At 38.5% G+C, this 20,840-nt stretch overlaps 1 protein-coding gene across 3 annotated transcripts; it reads left to right on the top strand.

The window, feature by feature from the left end:
- Positions 1-1,383: 1,383 nt before the first annotated feature.
- SMIM11 (small integral membrane protein 11) lies at positions 1,384-20,194 on the top strand. 3 transcript variants are annotated; one of them, XM_069074960.1, is made up of 4 exons: positions 1,384-1,480; positions 13,607-13,718; positions 15,837-16,019; positions 19,925-20,194. In XM_069074960.1, exons 2-3 carry the CDS (start codon positions 13,698-13,700, stop codon positions 16,002-16,004), a joined length of 189 nt encoding a protein of 62 aa, XP_068931061.1. In that variant the 5' UTR covers positions 1,384-1,480; positions 13,607-13,697; the 3' UTR covers positions 16,005-16,019; positions 19,925-20,194. The 3 variants fall into 3 exon arrangements, with proteins under 3 accessions (XP_068931061.1, XP_068931062.1, XP_068931063.1); XM_069074961.1 differs by lacking the exon at positions 1,384-1,480 and adding an exon at positions 7,578-7,720; XM_069074962.1 differs by lacking the exon at positions 1,384-1,480 and adding an exon at positions 12,721-12,743.
- Positions 20,195-20,840: the final 646 nt, after the last annotated feature.

The raw sequence follows: 20,840 nt of genomic DNA on the forward strand, positions 1-20,840 counted from the left end.
CTTTCCTACCTGCTTCTGGCTGAAGTGAATTGACTCAACTAGCTTTGGCAAGCTTTGGGGTGGCAAACCTCTTGCTGCTTCCTCCCTCCACCAGGGGAGTGTGACAAAAAGTATCCTCAATAGACGCTGGGCTCAGAACCCTCTCTAGGGGCTCTAGCTGCTTCCTTCTGGTAATGGGCATGACTCAACACTGAGGAGACATGGTACTTGGGTTTGACAAGAAAATTCTGTATAATCCCTTGATCGTTTCCCCAGACCTGACAACAGATGTCAGTTAAAGGGGAGAAGCAGCTTACATCATTCTCACCCTTCAACCCTGGCGGCATCATATAGCTCCAGAATTTTTGATGAATGGAAGTGCAGCTCACCCTATCCCCTACTGGTCCCAATGTAGCTGATAGTACATGGCATCCTTATTTCCCTAGGTGAGCTTTACCCTGGGTTTCAGTCTGCTTTTTCTGCTTTCGTTCTTTTCTGCTCTTGATAAATTAATATTGGCCATGAGATGGTCAGGTTTTGAGGCCACCTTATGAGTTTGAGAGGTTTGGTGGTTCTGGGTTCTTCGGTCACACCTGATGGTAAGCATGGGGAAGAGGCCCTGGCAACTATGCCAGCCTGCTAGCCAACTGGCACTCGGATTACAGCCTGATCAAAGAGCAGCCCAAGTTACTTGGATTGGCAGAAGATATAGGCCAGAAGTTGTCTGGATGGCTCAGGACTGGGGGGGAAATATAACAGCCCCTTTTCAGCAATCCAGCAAACTGCCTCATGTTCAGATGTTTAGGACTACAACTTCTGAGCGAAACAGTCACTACTGTGAGTTATTAGAGTCTTACAGCACCTCTTTGGGAGGAAGGAGGGAAAGGGTAAAGCATTTATTAGGAGCCTGCTATGTCCCAGGCACTGTACTAAAAGATTTGCAGATATTATTGACCCTTGCAACAACGCTCACAAGGTAAGTGTTATTATTATAATCGTTTTACATTTGAGGAAACTGATTCTGATAGAAGTTAGGTGATTAGCCCAGGATCATACAGCTAGTAAGAACAAAATAGAAACAAGGCCATAAAGTAGCTCCAACAAGCAGGAAAGCTTTGAAAGCTACCTGTTGAACTTAAGAAAAACAAACTGTGCATAATAGAGATCATATACAATCCTTTTTTTTTTTGTATATATGGTAATGTCTGCTCCTTTTTTGGCATTAAAGTTCAGAATTAAAATAAACAGAAATGAACAAAATCACAGCTGATTCCACAAACTCTGCAAGAATGGTTACAGAAAATAGAACCAGGTAAGATGAAGGACGTTCCCATGTACGTAGCAGAGAACTGTGCCCTTAACAGATTGTTCTTACTTGTGCCCTGCCCCCTGCATCAGGGATGCATAGAAGTCTGTTGGGAGATGTAGTTTTAGAGCACAAGAATTCTGGGAGTTGTAGTTTAGTTGCACTTTCCTTGTGACAGGAAATGGCTACTGAGAGGTATGGTGAAATTTCTGAATGTTAAGGTTGGGAGGTGTGTGGGGGAGGGGTAGATCATTTATCTGAAAGGTCTTTTTTTCCCCCCAGAGAAGTCAATCAATCAGTCAGCTAACACTTTTCAAGCGCTGACTTATGTGCCAGGCACTAATGCCAAACTCTGGGGGTACAAAGAAAGTCTCTGCTAGTGTCTGCTCTCAAGTACCCTCACGTTATAACGGGGGTGGGAGGTGGGAAGGGGAGACAACATGCAAAGAACCATGCAAGATGCATACAGGATAAATTGGAGATTATCAAGAGAGAGGGAAGGCACTAGCATTAAGGGGGATAAGGAAAGACTTCCTACAGAAGGGGGCATTTTAGCTGGGACTTGAAGGAAGCCAGGCAAGGCAGGAGTCAAGCATAGGGGACAACCAATGAAAATACAGTAGTCTGGAGATGGAGTCTATTGTGGGAGCAACTGCAAGAAAGTCTGCATTTCTGGAAAGCAGAGTATATAGGGGGGCGTAAGGTGTCAGAAAACTGGAAAGGTAAGAAGGGCCAAGTGGTGAAGGGAGCCCTCAAAGAAGGGTGATGGAAAACACAGACAACAAAATATAGTGTGGCTGGAAAACTGCAAAGGGGACAGCCCTCACTAGGGTTGTGAAGTTCTTGAGATTCTCTATATGGTAGTAGAGAGGAGATGGGAAGTATTACTGCTGAGAAGACATGAAGAATTGAAAAAGGAGGACAATAGATTGTCCAAGAGTGGTTTCATTAATTTTCTGGATCTCTCGCCTCCATTCTGAGTTTCCTTTAAAAGGACAGTTAATTAGACAAGCAGTTTTCAAAACTTTTTGGTCTCTTTATGCCTTTGAAAATTATCTAGGACCCCAAAGAACTTTTGTTTATGTGGATTATATCAATTGATATTTGCTGTTTTAGAAATTAAAACATCTTGATATTATTATGAAAATAATTTTGATCTCAGGACTCCCAGAAAGAATCTTGGCGCCTTCTAGGGAGCCCCTGAATGTTCTTGGAGAACCACTGTTTTAGAGTGATAGACTACTTTTGGTGTGGAAAGGGACTTTAGGCATTGCAAGGAGGTTTCATTCTTTATTACTTGCATCCTCAGTACCTAATAGCATCAGGCATATAGTAGGTGTTTAATAATTACTTACTGATTTATGTATTGATTCATTGATAACTTAGTTTAGTTCCTTTATGTTAGAAATTAGGAAAGGAGGGGCAGCTAGGTGGCACCGTGAATAGAGCACCGGCCCTGGAGTCAGGAAGACCTGAGTTCAAATCCAACCTCAGACACTTGACACTTACTAGCTGTGTGATCTTGGGCAAGTCACTTAACCCCAAATACCCTGCCTCCCCCCCCTCCAAAAATAATTTTAAAAAAATAAATTAGGAAAGGAACTCCAGAGACATGAAATGACTTGCCTGGTTATATTTACCATATGTAAAAATTATTGGATTTGTAGTCAGAGGAGGTGGGTTTAAATCCTAGGCTAATATCACTTACTTCTCTTTCCAGGACCTCAGTTTCCTAATTTGTAAAATGGATCAGATGAACCCTAGGCTTCTTTCCAGCTCAAAAGTTTATGATTGAAGACCTCTTGAATGGCTCTTTTCAATTGTTTTATGAACACAAATCTCCACCACACCCCAAAAAAGTGTCAAGGGAAGGGAGAGCATTACAGCAAAATTTTTGAGGAAAGGAGCACCACTTCTTATTACACACTCTCCGTAGTGGGAGTCCTGGAAAATTGTGGAGGGGGGTAGTGTGGTGAAGACAGTCAGCCTAGAAATCTACTATATGAGGCCTGGAGTTACAAATATAAAGAATAACCTAAGCCCAACATGTAAGGAGTAACAGTAAATGTTTTAGTATATAAAAGAGAATAACTAGACATATATAATACAATATCATTTGTGAGGGAAGGCTTCATATGGAAGGTAGTCCTTAAGCTTTTTCTTGAAGGAAGAGAGATTCTATGAGGCAGAAGTGAAGAGGAAAGGCATTGAAGGAAAAGGGAGCATAGTATAAAGTCCACCAAGGCTGGAAAGATAGGTTGGGACCAGGTTGTGAAAGGCTCTAAAGATAAACAGAGGCCTTTAGGAAGAAGGATCTCACTTCCTGGTACCAGACCAGAAGGCAGAATTAGGATTAATGGGTAGAAAATGAAAAGGTAGATATAGGCAGAGTGAAGGAAGAACTTCTTAACAAAGATAAGCAAAAATGACATAGGTTGTCCAGGAAAGTCATGGATTTCCCCTTACCTGAAGGTTTTCAAGTGGGTCTTAAAGTTTGGTATATTGTAGAGCAGATGTGTCAAGGATGCCTGCAAAACTCCCAAGTGAGAGTTACAGTGTGATTGGGACATATTTAACAAAATAAATAAAAATATAGTCTGGCATAGATCATGTTAATTTGTGGTTTTCTTTTTTCTTTGTTTTCTTTTTTTTTTTTTTTTGCTTTTTGGAGGGGGAAGGTAAGGCAATTGGGGTTAAGTCACTTGCCCAGGGTCACATGGCTAGTTTTGTGTTGTGTCTGAGGCTGGATTTGAACTCAGTTCCTCTTGACTGCAGGGCCAATGCTCTATTCACTGAGCCACCTAGCTGCCCCTGGTAATTTGTGGTTTTCTTAGTCAGTGTGTGGATCCCTTTCTATTTTAATTTGACAACACCATTGCAGAGTACTTTTGGTCAAGTTCAGGATGGACCAGCTGGCTTCTGAGGTTTGTTCCAACTCTACAGTTCTATGATAGTAATTCAATTTGGCTTGTGAAGGGGAATGGAAATATAGATTTGAGCTATATGGTGGAGAGCCTTGAATGGCAGGTTAAGGAGTTTATGATTTTATGCAAGGCAATAGATGACCAGTGAAGGCTATTGAGCAGGTAAATGACCATAGTCAGCCAGACCTGGGCAGCAGTCAGGTTATTTTGGCAACTGTGTGAAAAGTGGATTGAATTGGGAGGATACTGGAGTCAAGGAGATCAGTTAGAAGATTTTTATAATATGTGAAAGGTGATGAGACTCAGAATGAGGGATGATCATAGGGATAGTGGATTTAGAGTTGGAAGGCTGCTTAGAAATCACAAAATTCAGCCCCCTGATTCTACTAGTGATCAAATGGAGCCCCAGAGAAGGCACACAGTGTATTAGCAGCAGAACTGAGATCAGAACCCACGTCTACAGATTGTTAGTTGCTTTCCACCAGGTTTCTTCCCTCCTTTGTTAGGGAATAGAGGGACCCAGGTTTTGACTTTTAGTCCTTAGTGGGTAGGATTTTAGCTGTCCTTCCCAAACTAACCCCTTCTTCTGGGGGTGGGGGTCAACCTTTGAATAATGTACATGGGTACAATCTGAGCTGTTACTATTTTTTAATTTTTATTACCACAAAAGGAAATAATAAGACACTGGAGATCACAAGAGGTTTGGCAGTGTATTTGGAGGGAAAATGGTGGAGGTGAGGTAGGGATGATGGGAAACCAATCACTTTCACTCTTTAGGCAGGCCTGGTTAGTTCAAGGAGTTGTTTCCTGGGACTGAACAAGAGTGAATGGCTTTGTGCGGCTCAGGAGTCAGCCTTGCTTTGCAGGTTTCCTTGGGGAAGAGGACAAATGATATGTAGAGAACGCCAAGGGCAGTAGCTGTACACCATAAAATGGAGACTAAAATTAGGTCCATCACATAAGTAAATGTATTTGTAGGTGATGCCAAGCATCCTGTGTCCTTTGCCTATGGTGAATACATACTGCTATACTTATTGAGACTGTCTACTTGAGACAAATATGGAGTCCCTTAGTAGTTCACTGTTATATAGGTAGCCTGGTTTGGATTGATGAGTTTGTTTTTCTTTTTTGGGGGGGAGGGGAAGGTGTTAAAAAAAAGTAAGAAATGTGTCTGAACACATCACTGCTCTGCTCAAGGAACCTCGGTGGCTTCTTTTTGCTACCAGGATGACAAATACAAACTCCAGGATGTTTGGTTTTTAAAACTCTTCATCTAACTCTAGCTTACCTTGTTAGAGGGATCTCACATTAATCTCCCCAACACATTCTACAATCCAGTAAAACTGTTCTACTTACTGATTCTAGCATATGAAATTCCATCTCCTGCCTCTTTACCTTTGTAAAGGTTATCCCCCATGCCTAGAATGGCTTTCTCACATATACCTCATGGAACCCCTCACATCCTTCAAGGGTACAATCGTGGCACATCCTCCAGGAGACCTTTCTTGAATTCCCCAATTGTTAGTGCTTGCTCTCTTCCCTGAAATTAATGTATATTTACTCAGTGTGTTGTAGACACTTGCCTGTGGATGAGCTGATGTTGTTTTTCTTTGAAGGCAGAGACTTTTATCTTTGTCTTTATATCTCATGGTCTCCCCCAGCATAGTACCTGGCACATATAGGTGTAATTAATTGGCTCTTGAATTGAACCAATCCCACATTTGAACAATGTCCTACATTCATTTACCTGGTTGATTGCTTTTTAGTTTTAGGTTGAAATAGGCAAAGGGAATGGGGGAAAGGAGGAGAGTTTGCTCTTAAGGAACAGAATCTTTGAAGGTCATATGGGGATGTGCAGTGTTTTAAGCTAAGCCCAAAGAAAGCTGAAGAGCATGTTTTAAATTCTTGAAATATTTCCTAATTGGTCTAATTCTAGCCATCAACCTATCATAAGTAGGCCTATCTCCCTCGGCAAAAGCATATATGGCTATAGAAAACTAACATATTTTTAGCTTTCTTAGTTCTTATTTACTGAGAGAGGGTTCTAGAAACACAACTCATGAAGCAGAGAAAATTGTAGCTTGAGGTGGTCTTCATTATTAAACCATTTTACAATCTATCTTCTCTCTCTACCTCAGTTCTACTCCTGAGCTTTTATTTAATTTTAAAACTAGAGGTGTGACTTAATTGCTATAGGGAACTCCTGGTGATAATGTTCCCTTTAGCAAAATAGATCAGCAACAACTACTCTGCAATTTATATAAACTTAGATAGTTGCTTGGAATGCTGAGAAGTGCCTTGCCCAGGGTCCTCCAGCCTATGTTATCTAAAGAAGGGCTTTGAACCAAACCTACACACAAAGTCTCTATCCACTACATCATTTTGACTATTACTGATGACTTTTACAACAATATCTTTCCCAAAACATTTGAAATGTTATGACTCCAAGTATGTGAGCCTGTAGTGTTGCAAAATGAATTAAAGTCAAAATTCTTGCTCTGTAAAGAACATCGTTGTTATTGTTTAGTTGTGTCTGACTCTTCATTACCATGTGGACCATACAGTCCATGGGATTTTCTTGGCAAAGATACTAGAGTGGTTTGCTATTTCCTTCTTCAGTAGATTAAGACAAACAGAAGTGAAGTGACCCTGGTAGTAAGTGTCTGAGGCTGGATTTAAACTCAGATCTTCCTGACTCCAGACCCAGCACTCTATCTGCTAAACCTGTCTCCTAGGCAAATAGAGGTTAAGTGACTTGCCCAATGTCATACCACTAGTAAGTGTCTGAAACTAGATTTGAACTCAGGTCTTTCTCACAAGGAACATTAGAGGTCCTTTAGACTAGCTCATTTTACAGCTGACAAACTGGAACTTGGAGAAATTATTCAGTTTGCCCAACAGTCAGCCACAGAGTTAGTCTATCTTGACATGGTTCAAGAATTCCTTTCTGCCATCCTCAAACTTGTCCCTCTTTGTACAGATTGACCTCTCAATTTATTGTTTATTTCCTTTTCATCTTTGCTTCTTGATTACAGGTTCAACCCATATGGCATCTCCCATGGAAAGCCTTTCCTAATCCCCTTAGTTGATGGTGGCGGAATTAGGGTTACACCTTAAAATGCCATGCATATACTTATCTTTTTACTTCTCTCATTTTATATTCCTCAGAGAAGGATATCAGCTCACTGAGGTCAGGAACTGGGTGTTTTGTTTTGTTTTTAATTTTTTCTTTGTATTTCAATCCTCTCACCCAGTACCTGTAAGTACATAGTAAGTACTTACTGGCTTGGGTTTTGTACTGATTCTGTGCCTTTTGCCTTAGGTGACTGACTGCCTACTGTTGTCCTAGATGCTTGGCTGTGACAAAACATCTCCTTGCCCTAGTTAAGATGCAACTCTTCCACTTCCCCATCCCCTCTCCCTCCCACCCACCTACTAGTCCTATTTAATAAAGACTCTGAGCCTCCACAGGAACAAATACCATTGAAGGGCATCATTAAATCAACAACCTGTAAGTGTTTATTATGCATATCAGCCACTTTGCTAAGCACTGGGGATATTGACTCCAGGGAAACAGTTGCTGCTCTCAAGGAGTTTACATTCTAGTTGGAAACAATGTGTACTTATGTAAGTTTATACAAAATAAATAAAAGGTCTTGCTGCTGCTGCTGTTGTTAGAAAGACTCTAATAGTTAGGAGGATAAGGAAACCCTTCATATCTTTGTCTAAAGATAAGTTTTGGAGGAAATGAGATTCTAAGAGTTGAAAGTGAGAAGGGAATACATGGGAAAGAGCCAAGTTAAAGGAAAAGACATGAAAGATGGAATATCATGATTGAAGAAACTATTTGCTACAGAGAGCAGAATTTTTAGATATCAAAAAACACAAATAAAATGTAATGTTCATGTTCACCTCATTTTGGGGTTTTCTTGGCACAGATACTGGAGTATTTCCTTCTCCAGCTCATTTTACAGATGAGGAAACTAAGGCCAACAGGGTTGAATGACTTGCCCAGGGTCACACAGTTAGAAGTCTGAGGCCAGATTTGAACTCAGGTCTTTCTGACTCTGGGTCTAGCACTCTATCCATGGCACCACCTAACTTCCCCCACCCCCCAAATGTAATAGTAACTTATTTTCTCATCACAGTCTTATGCCCTATACCCCAGTCAGATCTTATCCATCCACAAACTTCTCCACCCTTATACAACCAGATCTGAATATATACCTGTTTTAGGCATATAATAACAGCCATGCCATGACATTTCCTAATTTTAATCTTTGGCCTCCAATTTTGGATCAGAGAGTCAAGCATTATAATGTCCTTTTTATTCCTTAGATTTCATCCCCAAGAGTATCTGTGGGTTTCTTTACTCTCCTTAATGAGAATGAATGAATGAATGAAAAAGCATTTATTAAGCACTTATTATGAGCTAAGCCCTATACTAAGAACTGGAGATACAAATAAAAATGAGACATTCCCTGCTCCCAAGTTGCACACCTGTTCTTTGAGAGAGAAAAGACATAAAAGAAAGTTCATATGGAGGATAGATGGAAAGTCCCAGAGTCCTAATAGTGAAGGGGCTGAACAGATGGCAAGACCAGGGATCTTGAGTTTGCATGAGGTCAATAAAGATGCCATGCTTATTACTGTATTCCACATATAATTTTGTTCCACCATCCAGAATTGTGACGAATAGTCAGAACAATACATCTTATTTGTATGAAACACCAATGAAAATTGTAGAAAAAACTCATATACTAGGTACCGTCTAATATGGGTCAAAAATCTACCACCACCGAAATAATATGAACCCTGATTATGAGTGAAAGGAAAGAGAACCTTCAATTCTCCCATCATGATATTTAGGTAAGTTTTCCTTCCAGGGTAAGCAGCAGGAGTGTGTTGGGTTTTTTAATTTCTTCCATTATCTTATCTGACTTTGCAAAGTCACACGGACACTTTGCCTTTTGCACCAGCTTGTCCTAAAGATAATCATAACCTTGAAAATCTGAATTATGATTTTGTGTGTATTTAAACTCTATGTGGCATTCTAATTGAAGGTTATTACAGTTTCATCCATGAGGTTCAACTTTTTCAATCCAATACCTTCTCATTGATTTTTTAGCCTAATTATTATTGACTACATTATTCCCCCCAAATAGAAGAATAAGTAAATTAATTGCCTTATTTTAACTTTTTGTTGACAACTCTCCACATTGTTTGTTTGAATAAATGTTTTGCCTTTATAGTAAGCACCACTTCTGCAAGATACCTTATGAATAAGCCATTTTTTTCTTCTTCTCTAAACCTGTGTTTCTAGGTTTAGAATTATTCCATTCTGGGTTTATGTTTTAGGCATCATTACCATTTCTATAGTTTTTATTTTTTTTAATTTCTAATCTCATTTTTAATATCTTCTCTTTTGTGCTTGTTGTAGGGTATTGATTCTCTTTTATAACAAAGTGATAAAAAGTTTAATCCATTAATTTACTAATGATTCTTTGGGGCAGCTAGGTGGCACAGTGAATAGTGTACTGGCCCTGGAGTCAGGAGGACCTGAGTTCAAATCGGGCCTCAGACACTTAACACTTGCTAGACACGTGACCTTGGGCAAGTCACTTAACCTCAATTGCCCAGCCTTCCCCCCTCCAAAAAGCAAAAAGAAAAAAAAATCAAACTACTAATGATCCTTTGGTACCATTTGCATGATGATTCTGGTCTGTCTTTAGCCTATATACATTACATTTTACTTCAGTGAATTTTCACATTTGTAGATTAGGGAATAGGATTATTTTCAGTAAAATTTAATCTGATATTAATTTTTCCTCTGCACATATTTTTGGCCCATATACTATAACAGCAAAAATGACTGACTTTTGCTTAATCAAAATAATTTAGGAAGGCAAATATGCTGTAAAAACAATTGTATATTTCAAAGTTAAATAATGATACTTTTTTTGGTATTCTGTGCACTTTGGAATAATCCATGCTGCTGTTACCCTATACTGTGTTGTATTGAAATTGTTCTTTTGATTGCAGGTTGCAAATCAGCAACAAAAATAGAGACCCTAGGAACATGCCCAAGTACTAACATTCCCTTTATTTGGACCATGACTGCTACTTTTAAAATAAGAATTATTGTTACCCAGGAAGGAAATCCTAGAGTTCTTAACCTTTTTGTGTGTTGGGCCCCTCTGACAATCTGGTAAAGCCTATTTACCCCTTATGAGAATAATTTTTTAATATAAATGTTACCTACTAAATACGTAAAATAAAATACATGGATTACAAAAGAAACCAGATATATTGAAATATGTATATATTTTTAAAAACCATGTTCTTAGATCCTAAATAAAGAGCCCTTGTCTTAGGGGTTGAAAACAAGTTACATATTTAAAGTGCTATGTTCATTCAACCCAAAGTTGAGTCACCAATAGTTTATTGGTTAAAAAAGCCAGCCATTCAAATCTGTACAAAAATCCAGGTTTAAGAACTAGTATATAGTGTAAAAATACACTAGGGATTTTGTTTGTTTTGGTTTTTATATTGGTTTGTATTCCCTTAAGGATCTGACTGAGGAGTAATCAATAATTTGGGTTGGAGTTGAGGTATAGGGCTTAGGGGTACTCAAGACTCCAAAATATCAACATGCCAGGTCCTGCCAAATGAATTTTACTCGTCTTCTCTCAGCCAAAGTAAAGCAAAATTTATGAAAGATTCGCCTTAATGGGTAGACTCTTAAAGAGCCTAAGTATAAGTGAAGCTTGAAAGCTGGCCAGAATAATCTGACACAGAATGAGTCTGCGCTAGATTGAATTCTTGGCCATGGAGGCAAGATAATATAAATAATATTAAATACAGAAAGAGTGTGGGAGGATTTAGGGGTGATCTAGAGGAGGAGTTTGGGGAGGGTCTTCAGGAAGAGTTAAATGAGGTCAGACTCCAGTAATGAGATTAAGGGTGGGAAATAGCTGAAGGCTACCTGGAGAGGACAGACAATGGAGGGTTAGGCTAGTTTAATGGTAACAGATTTGGGTATAGATATTGGGAGGATCCAACCAGGTTAAGAGAAACAAAGATTTGGGCCTAGCTATAATGAAAGACTTATGGCCTCAGACAAACGTCTCATCAAGTGGGAAGATTCAATCAGAGTTCAGGGGTTTACCAGAGCCTGTTACCTCATCATTGGGAGGTAGTTAAAATCAGGGAGCATATATTTATTAGTTGCTTTAATTAGTTGCTTTGATCTCTTTGGGATGTGGGTGCATGTGTAACAAACAGAAAAAAGTTAAGCAAGAGGCTTACAATCGTTGATCACAGAGCTGGAAGGGGTCTAAGATATCACCTTTTACACTCTCTTTCATATATCTGAGGAAATTAGGACCCAGCAAAGTGAAATAACAACCAAAATCACAAAGCAAGTGTCAGATCTAAGATTAGAATCCAGATTTTCTAAACAAATTCTATGTCTTGATTATGACAATGGTGATGTGTCACAGTCCTTCCCACCCCTCTTTCCTGCACTGCTTTCTCAGGTTTTAGGAAGAACTCTAAATATGTATTGACTTCTCAGGATAACTGTATGCATCCTTCTCTTTGGTCTTCCCATGCCTTCTAGACATTACTTGAAATCAAAACATCTAAGCCTTGATAGGAGACTTAAAAAGCAGGAAACAAACAAACAAAAAAAACCAGTGCATAAAATACAAAACACAGCCCACAGTCAGAGAGAAGGGGTGCAGAGTTGATGGGGTTTAAACTCTGGAAACCCCCTTGAGTCTTCCCAGTTGAAGAGGCATTTACCTGAGGCCATAAACCTTTCATTATCACTAGGCCCTAATCTCTGTTACTCTTAACCTAGCCTAGCCCTCAGTCCAGCTACTTTCAACGCTTGATGCTATCAAAATATCTATACCCAAACCTGTTACCCTTAAACTAACCTAGCCCTCCATTATCTGTCATCTCCTGATAGCCTTCAGCTATTTCCCACCCTTAATCCCATTCCTGGAGTCTGACTTCAGTTCCTCCTTAGACTCCTCCTCAAGACCCTCCCCAAAACTCTCCTCTAGACCACCCCTAGATCCCTCCCACAGTCTTTCTGTATATAAGATCCATCTTGCCTCCATGAAGGTGCTAAGATTCCATCTAGCACAGACTTAGTCTTTGTTAGATTGTTCTGGCCCTCTTGTCCAATACAAGTGTCACAAATACTTAGTCTCCTTAAGAGTCTACCCATTATGGCAAATCTTTAATAAACTTTGCTTTGTTTTGGCTGAGAGAAAGCCAAAGAGAGAGTCAAATTCATTGAGCATGACCCAGCATGTTAGTATTTTGGGGTCTTAAGCACCCCTAAACCTCAACAGAGTGAGAGGCAAATTTTTATCACCATCTCCTGTTACCACTTTATTGTCAGGAGGCATTTAATCTTCAGTCAAGACTGCAGGGAAACCCCCTCACCTCTGCAAAGCACATTCTTCATGAACAGCTACAGTAAGGATCTGTGCATTCAGAAAAGTCAGAGCCTCTCTTGGGTTTGTACAATTGATACTTACAACCTGTCTATTTCTGGCTAAGCTATCATTGGTTTTGTTGCTGTCAGTCAGCTTCTTAGACCAAGCTCTTCTAGAGAAAAATGTTTCCAGAATGATGTAGCATATGTTATTTCCTTTTGAGAAATTAAGAGATCCAAAATTAAGAGAGGTAGTACCTTGTTGGGACAAAGTGTTTAGGGGAGAGATTTTTGTATCATGAACCTTTTTGGCAGTCAAGTGAAACCTATGGACCCCTTCTCAGAATCATATTTTTAAATGCATAAGATTACAAAATGAGCGATTATATTGAAAAACACTTATCAAATTAGTTTTTTTAAAAGTTCTCAGAGGGGCAGCTAGATGGCACAGTGGATAGAGTACCAGCCCTGGAGTCAGGAGGACCTGAGTTCAAATCCATCCTCAGACATTTCACACATTAACTGTGTGACCCTGGGCAAGTCATTTAACCCTGATTGCTTAAAAAAAAAAAAAGTACCCTGACTGCTTCAAAAAAAAAAAAGTTCACAGGCACCAGGTTAAGAATCCTCTGATTTTAGGAATAGAATATTAGACCTAAGAGTAGGAACACAGAGGTTACAATCCTGCCCCTTCTGGTTCTCAGTCACACAATCCATGATCTTAGGCCCCTTGATAAATTCTTTTCAGTTTGTTATGCTTATAGCCTTCCTTGGCCTTATTTGAATTTATATGGAAATTGGGGTAAATAATGCTTTTCACATCTCTTTCAGGTGGTAGCTGGGAGGTTTCCATGAGAAAATTATGTCAAATGTTTTGCAAACTATATAGTTCTACACAACTGTAGTTATTATTGGTAAATTAACTGTCCTTTGTTGTTTCTCCAGATAGGTGGAATCTGCCTCCTTTTCCTTTCTCTGCTTGATTTGTCCTCTCCCGGTGACCTCTAGCCAGGAGCAGTTTCACAATTGATCCAATATGCGGGATCCCTCCTGGAAGGTAAGGAGAATTTTGAACGTTCAAAAACTTGGACTTGTGCTTTAGTCATAATGTCTGTGCTAGCAGAGCACAAAAAAAGTTGTAATAAAAATCTAAACCACGTGGTTTTCACTGCCCAGTGGCTGATGGGTAACATGGCCCTAGTGCACTCAGGAGTTTGAGATGACAACTAGAAAGACTTGGAAAGCTTTTAACTGGTTATTACTGTGTACACCAATTGGCTGGTATACATTATAACCAGTTTTTTTTTAAAATAAAAAGGTTGTGGGAAGAGAAGATATGATTATGAAAATAATGGTTTTCAAAGAAAGGTTATTAACCCATGATGCCATATAGAACAAAGTGTATTAGACAAGACCCAAGTTATATGGCCTACTTTAATAGGAGCAATAAAGGACCATGTAGAAAGATTTTCCCCCTCAGTACCACCTACCGTGTTTCCCCGATAATAAGACACTGTCTTATTAATTTTTTTTGGACAGAAAAACACCAGAGGGCTTATTTTCAGGGGAGGGCTTATTTTAATGAACATTGACAGCAATTTTAATAAACAGGTAAATATGAACAAAAAAATGTACCTTTATTCAATAAGCAAATCACTGGGGAAGAACAGGATGACGTGCTCACTGCTGCAGCTCTGATTGGATGCAGCTCGGAGCGCGATGTGCGTTTCATAGGGGGGGGCGGGGGGGACGGTGCATACAGAGGGTATCGTAATGTAGCGTGTAGCGCAGGGGATCACCTTCACTACAGTAGCAATCTCAATAGGGCTTATTTTCGGGGGAGGGCTTATTATCGGGGAAACACGGTATGTGGATAAGATCACTTTTAATCATGGGCATATTATGTCTCTAGTGGCTAAACAGGAGATCTCTGTGTGCCTACTGTTGCCATAATACCTCAGGGAATTGACTAATCTGGAAACATAGACTTCTTATCTAGTGAACATTTTAAAATTGAAGTAGACAGTATTATCAGATTAGAATTCTCCCCCCCCCCTTTTTGCAGGAAATATAAGTGAAGTCCTGAATACGTGACAAAGGCAGGATCACCCTATTCTTAAAAGTTGTATTTTGAGAATGGTCATATTCAATTCACTTTCTTCTCACGATAAAGCTCATAGTGTTAGGTTGTATAGTTCATATGTGGTAGGAAAAACATATAATGGAATCCCAGAATCTCAGAGCTAAAAAGGGAATCCACAGGCTTATCTTGATCCATACCTTTAAAAGAATTCCCTTTGACATCCCTGACACATAATCATCCAGCATTTGCTTAATGGCCTCCAGTGATGGGGAACAGAATATATAGTATGGAATATATAAACAAGAAGACCCAAATTCTGATCCTGCTTTGTTTGATTAATAGCTATGTAACCCTGGAGAAATACCTTTTCTGAGCCTGTTTCCTCACCTTTAAATGAAGGCATTGAAATCAATGATCGATAAAGTTCTTTCTGGTTTTAAATCTATGATCCTATGTCTCTCAAGTCAATTATTTGGAGAACTTAATGATGGAGCTCTAATTGTTAGGAAGCTTTATCTTATTTCAAGCCTAAATCTACTTCCAACTTCTGCCCATTGCTCCTAGTTCTGTCTCTAGGGCTAAGCAGAATAAGTCAGATCTTCCTTCATATAACAGCTTTTCAAGTACTTTAAGTTAATTGTTGTGTCCCACTATCTCTGCTCTTCTCCAGGATAAATATCCTCACTTCTTTCAAATGTTTTCCCTTATGTTTATGATGTGAGATCTAACCAGCTTTTTAGGGTATGGAATATATAATTCCTTAGAAAATGGTAATGTTCTGTGTCATTGTCTTTTATCATACCTATTTCTCATTTTTTATAATCAGTATCTTATTTAAAGCTTATTTTTCTCTAGGTAGCATCACATTACTGTGGTGCTTCTGAAGAATGTATAGCATAAGCTGAATGGTCAAAGTTTTAGTAAACACAGGTTGGCCATATTAATAACTGTGTATATGTGAATATTAGGTGGTCATATATGAGGCAGACAGAAAGGATGAACTGAGGAATGTGCAAGCAACTAGTCATAGTTATCAAGAGAAATGCCAAATAACTATCGAAACAACTAAAAATGGCTTCTATCTTCTTTAAGGCTTTGGAAAACCTTCCTCTTCTGATATATATTTTGATTGCAAAATCTATAATTCTTTGCTTGGCATTTGCTGGAGCCAAAATGTGGCAGAGGAAAAGACTGGAAGCACAAAGACAACAAAAACTGGAGACCGTACAGAAAAAAAAAATTGAGAAGAAAGATGAATGATATGTCTCAACAAAGGTACTGTGGACTTTTCTGGTGTATGATGCATATAACCAGTAAATGTTTTTGGAATAGACTTGAAAGTTAGTTGCTAAAACCTTTATACTAAACTGCCACCTGGCCTTTGGCAAGGTTTTTATGCTCTTAGGGGAGCTACTATTGTTTCTTCCTAACCATTTTTAAACTTACTCAGATTAAAAAGAAAATTACTTAAGCAGCAATTTTTCAGGGAATGAGCTCTGGAGACATTTTGAATTCTTTTCTTCCAAGATAACAAATAATGTCTGTTAAAGTTCTTCCAAGCTGGAGTTCTGTTACGACAGTAGTATTTAATAAACATTTATTAAGTACCTACTATGTTAAAATTACAGAGTGAGTTGTAGCATAGTAGAGAATTGAAATTCTCCTTCCTTCTTCACTGAGTTCAGTGTTTGTCTCACAGTCTTTGACTTCACAACTCCTGCCCCTCATAATAGTATATAATATAATATGATATATAATATATGATATGATATGATATAACATAATATAATATAATATAACATAATATAATATATATAAATAGTAATAATAATAAACATACATATTGATGCTGCCTCAACTACCGTAACTTCCCAGTCCCTCATTCTACTCAGTTCTCATGATCTATTCCTGCATACCACCCTCAGCTACACAGACATGAACATACCCCTGATTTTACTATCACTCATAAGTGTTTTGGCTTCATATCATAATCTTTTTATCCCATCTTCCCCTATTCCTTATGATCCCTTACTCTAGTCTTCATCCCACCATTACATCCAGTCCCTTTATTCCTCAGTTTTTTCCTAGGCTATTATTTCTTGCACTGGCTACATTTTCCTCTTTTTGCTATCTTGATCTGTTGGTGAATCAGTTAAAATCTACAATATTATCTTCCCTCAAATCCCATGCCCCCTTTCCATATAACCAATCAAGTCTTGCTAAATCCTAGCCACGGAATACTCCTGCCATCTTCTTCACTTTTGTTTATGGGCTACTGAACAGAGCTGGAGGAAATCATGGAACTGTGCTGACTGGGTCCTCTACAACTCAATGCTACATAATCCCAACTGGGTTCTTACTACAGCAAGGCAATTCTTTTATGTCTCCTTAATCAGTTTGCTATCCCACTTACCACAGTGGCTATTCCAAACCTTTTTGAGGACCTTGTCCCATCATTTCCTGAAAAAAAAAAATTGAAGTGATTTTTCTGAGAGCTCTCTTCTGTCTCCTTATGTCACTCAGGTATTGTCCCTCACATTCTCCACCTTCACTCCTCTCTCTTGTGAACAGGTGGTGTTCTATGCCAAGGCAAATCCTTTTATATATATGATAGATAGATGGATAGATAGATAGAGAGATAGATAGATAGATAGATAGATGGATGGATATAGATAGATATAGATGTATATGTGTATATATACACACATATAATCTTCGATTCCACCACTATCTCATCTACTCCAACAGATTGCCCCACCACTATCATCCCCATACCCACTGTCTCCAGTCTTCGATCTCTCCCTGTCTACTGGTTCCTTCTCTGCTAACTACAAAAAAACCCATGTGTCTCCTTAACTTGATCCCACTTGATCCTACCGTTTTATAATACTATTCCCATTAGCTACTGTCTTCTAAGTCTCTTCCTCTTTTCAGATAAACCCCTTGAGAAAATTGTCTACACTAAATGCCTCCACTTCCTAGCTTCTCTCTCTTTTGTAAACTCTGTAATTGGGGTTCCAAATACATCATTCAACTGAAACTGTTCTGTCTGCAGCTACCAGTGATCTCTTAATTATCATATCCAGTGACATTTTCTCAATCTTCATCTTCTTGACCCTTTGACATTGTCAATCACTCCCTCTTCTAAGTTTTTGCTATGCTGCCTTTTTTGGGTTCCTCTCTTACCTAACTTCTCCCTCTCAGTCTCCTTTACTGGATCCTCCTCCAGGTATTGTCCATCAACAAAGTGTGTCTTCCAAAGTTCTGTTTTGGGCCCCTTTCTCTTTTCCTTCTATACTATATCACTTAGAGATCTCATCAGCTCCCTAGGATTCAGTTATTATTTCTATATGCAGATAATCTATATATCCAGAACTAATCACTCTAGCTCATATTCTGCATAACTATAGCAGCATTTTGGACATCTCAACCTGGATGTTCCAGAGGCATTTCAAACTCAATGTGTTCAAAATAGAGCTTGTTTCTCCTACTTCCCCCCTCCCCCCCACACTCCTCTTTCCTATTACTATTTAAGAATGACAATCCCTCCAGTCAGCTAGACTCACAACCCTCATGTCATCCTAAGTCCCTTAGTTACACCAACCTCATACTGAATCTATTGTCAAATATTGTTTTTACCTTCTTAACATCTCTAATTTCTCCACTTACTCCCTAGTCTGGGTCCTTATCACCTCTCTTTTAAACTCATGAGCCCCTTCTCCAGTCTAATCTACTCTTCACTCACCTGCCAAAGTGATATTCTTAAAGTCCAAGTCTGCCCATGTCATCTCTCCCCTACTCAATAAACTCCAGTGTCTCCTTTTTACTTCCAAGATAAAATATAAAATCTTTTCTTCGGCATTTGAAGCCCTTCACAGTCTGACCACTTTCTATTTTTTCCAGTCTTTATACACTTTATTTTCCTCTACAGACTATATGTGATTCCTTGAATTGACTTTCCTTCCAGTCTGGAATGCTCTCCCTACTCAACACTGACTCCTTGATTCTCTGGATTCTTTCAACACTAAACTCAAATTTTCCCTTCTCCAGGAGTTCTCCCCTGGTCCCATCCCCTCAACCTCTAGCCCTGTTGTTAGTACCTTCCCTCTGAAATCACCTTCCATTTTACAATGTGTGTATCTTGTGTTTACAATTATTAGCATGTTGTTTCTCATTAGATTGTGAGTTCCTTGAGAACAGACACTATGATTTTGCTTTTCTTCATATAATCACCACCTAGCAGAGTGCCTAACAAATAGTAAGCACTTAATAAATGTGTTGTGACTAACTGACTGATTTGGAATCAGGAAAATCTGAGTGTTAAGTCCTGCTTCTGCCACATTTTGACTGTATAGCCCTGGACAGATAAATCACTTAACCTTTCAGTACTCCAGGTCATTCTCTAAGACTGTAAATTGCAGAGCAGATTGCTGATCGGCTTTGGCAAAGGGAATTTGTTTTATTGGTAGAGGAAATTTCCCCACAGGTCTGTTTAAAAAAGATAATGCCCTACTATATCCATATACTGGGTATGCAAAAATGAACCTAGTATCCTAGTCAGTCACCTATATTAATTACCTCTTACTAAGATTTTTTTTTTTGCTCCTCTCATCATAATGAAAGTTATCTCCATCTCCTGACTAAAAAAAAATCTGCTTAAAATTATTCACTGTTCAGTGAAATAAATCCAGTTGGAAGAATTTGAAATACAGATATGAGAAAAGAATGGCACAGAGATGCTGGGTACTTGTGTTCAAGATGTAATTTTACCTTGTAGTCTCTCTTCAGTCAAGAAGAGGACTTAATATTCAACAGGTGTGGGAATAGAAAAACTTAAGATTTAGTCAACAACCTCCCACAAACCTCAGAAGTTAAAGAGCAAGAAAAGTAAAGAGATGTTTGAGTTGTAAAAACACTGGCTTCAAATGGCAGGCTTTGGTTATTTTGTGTTTTTCCTATAGCTTTTCAAAGATTGGCTAATGATGTTTTAAACAAATGGACAGTTTCTGAGGAAACAATTTGTAAAGAAAACAATCCATACATACCAAGAGATATATTTAATGTCTTTATTTGTTAGATGTTTTAAGGGACTGAATTTTAGATGTAAAGTAAAATGTGGAAAATGATAATGATTATTTTTTCCAAATACTGACCAATCTTTTTCAAAAATTTCTTTCTAGATATTGCAAATTGTCTGGTGATTTGGATAGACTCCAAATTCTAGGAGTTTGGTGTGTCAAGGGAATATATCCCCACCTGTAACTTTAACTTAAAACAGTATGTAAGTTTGTATATGTTTTATTAGGAATTGGCACCTAATTTACATATTAAAATGGTTTTCTCAATTTGTTGTCTGTGAACTTCTGAGAACTTAGAAATTGTCATGTGCTTTAGATCTTGGAGGGTCCTTCAATCCTAATATTCTCATTAAAGTATTTTTAAAAATTGTATCAATATAGTTTGTATTTATCTCACTTTCCTTGGGAAATATAGCCTTCCCCTTTCCTCTTTCCATTGAGACATTCCTTATATTTTTTTAAGTGGAGGTGGGAGCAGTTCAGCAAAGCTAGTGTTTCTAAATTCCCAACAGAAAATAACCTTTAGGATTTAGGAATGATAAATCAGAATTCTTTTAATATATTATGTGTTTTTATATCATAATGAGTGACCATAATAATAAACAGTCATTTTTTCTGTAAACAAGGTTATACTAAAAGTTTTAGAGGTTTGCTTTAAAAAGAAATGATATCTGGTCAATGCTCAACTTTTACTGGAGTAACAGTTTTTTTTTAAAGCAATTGGGGTTAAGTAACTTGCTCAAGGTTACACGGCCAGTTATTTCTGGGTGTGGTGCTAAGTATCAGAGTCTGGATTCGATCCCAGGTCATCCCGACTCTGGGGCCGGTGCTCTTACTCACTGAGCCAACTGGCCGCCCCATGGACTAACATTTTTAGAAAATGGCATGAAAGTTAAAAAATGTGAATATTGATAAATTGAACCTATGGGAAATATTTGGTTAGCTTCCTGTGATTACCAAAATCTGTAATATTGCACTAGAGATTGCTGAAAAGAAACTTTTCTATATATTCATTATA

This window comes from Petaurus breviceps, unplaced genomic scaffold (genome assembly GCF_028583685.1).
Source record: "Petaurus breviceps papuanus isolate PSGF00001 unplaced genomic scaffold, PetGlider_PUasm1.0 90897, whole genome shotgun sequence".
NCBI lineage: Eukaryota > Metazoa > Chordata > Mammalia > Diprotodontia > Petauridae > Petaurus > Petaurus breviceps.

Coding starts and splice junctions, on each gene's coding strand:
- SMIM11 (XM_069074960.1), top strand. CDS start 13,698: ATGCGGGATCCCTCCTGGAAG. Junction 13,719..15,836: donor TGCGGGATCCCTCCTGGAAG/GTAAGGAGAATT, acceptor ATCTTCTTTAAG/GCTTTGGAAAACCTTCCTCT.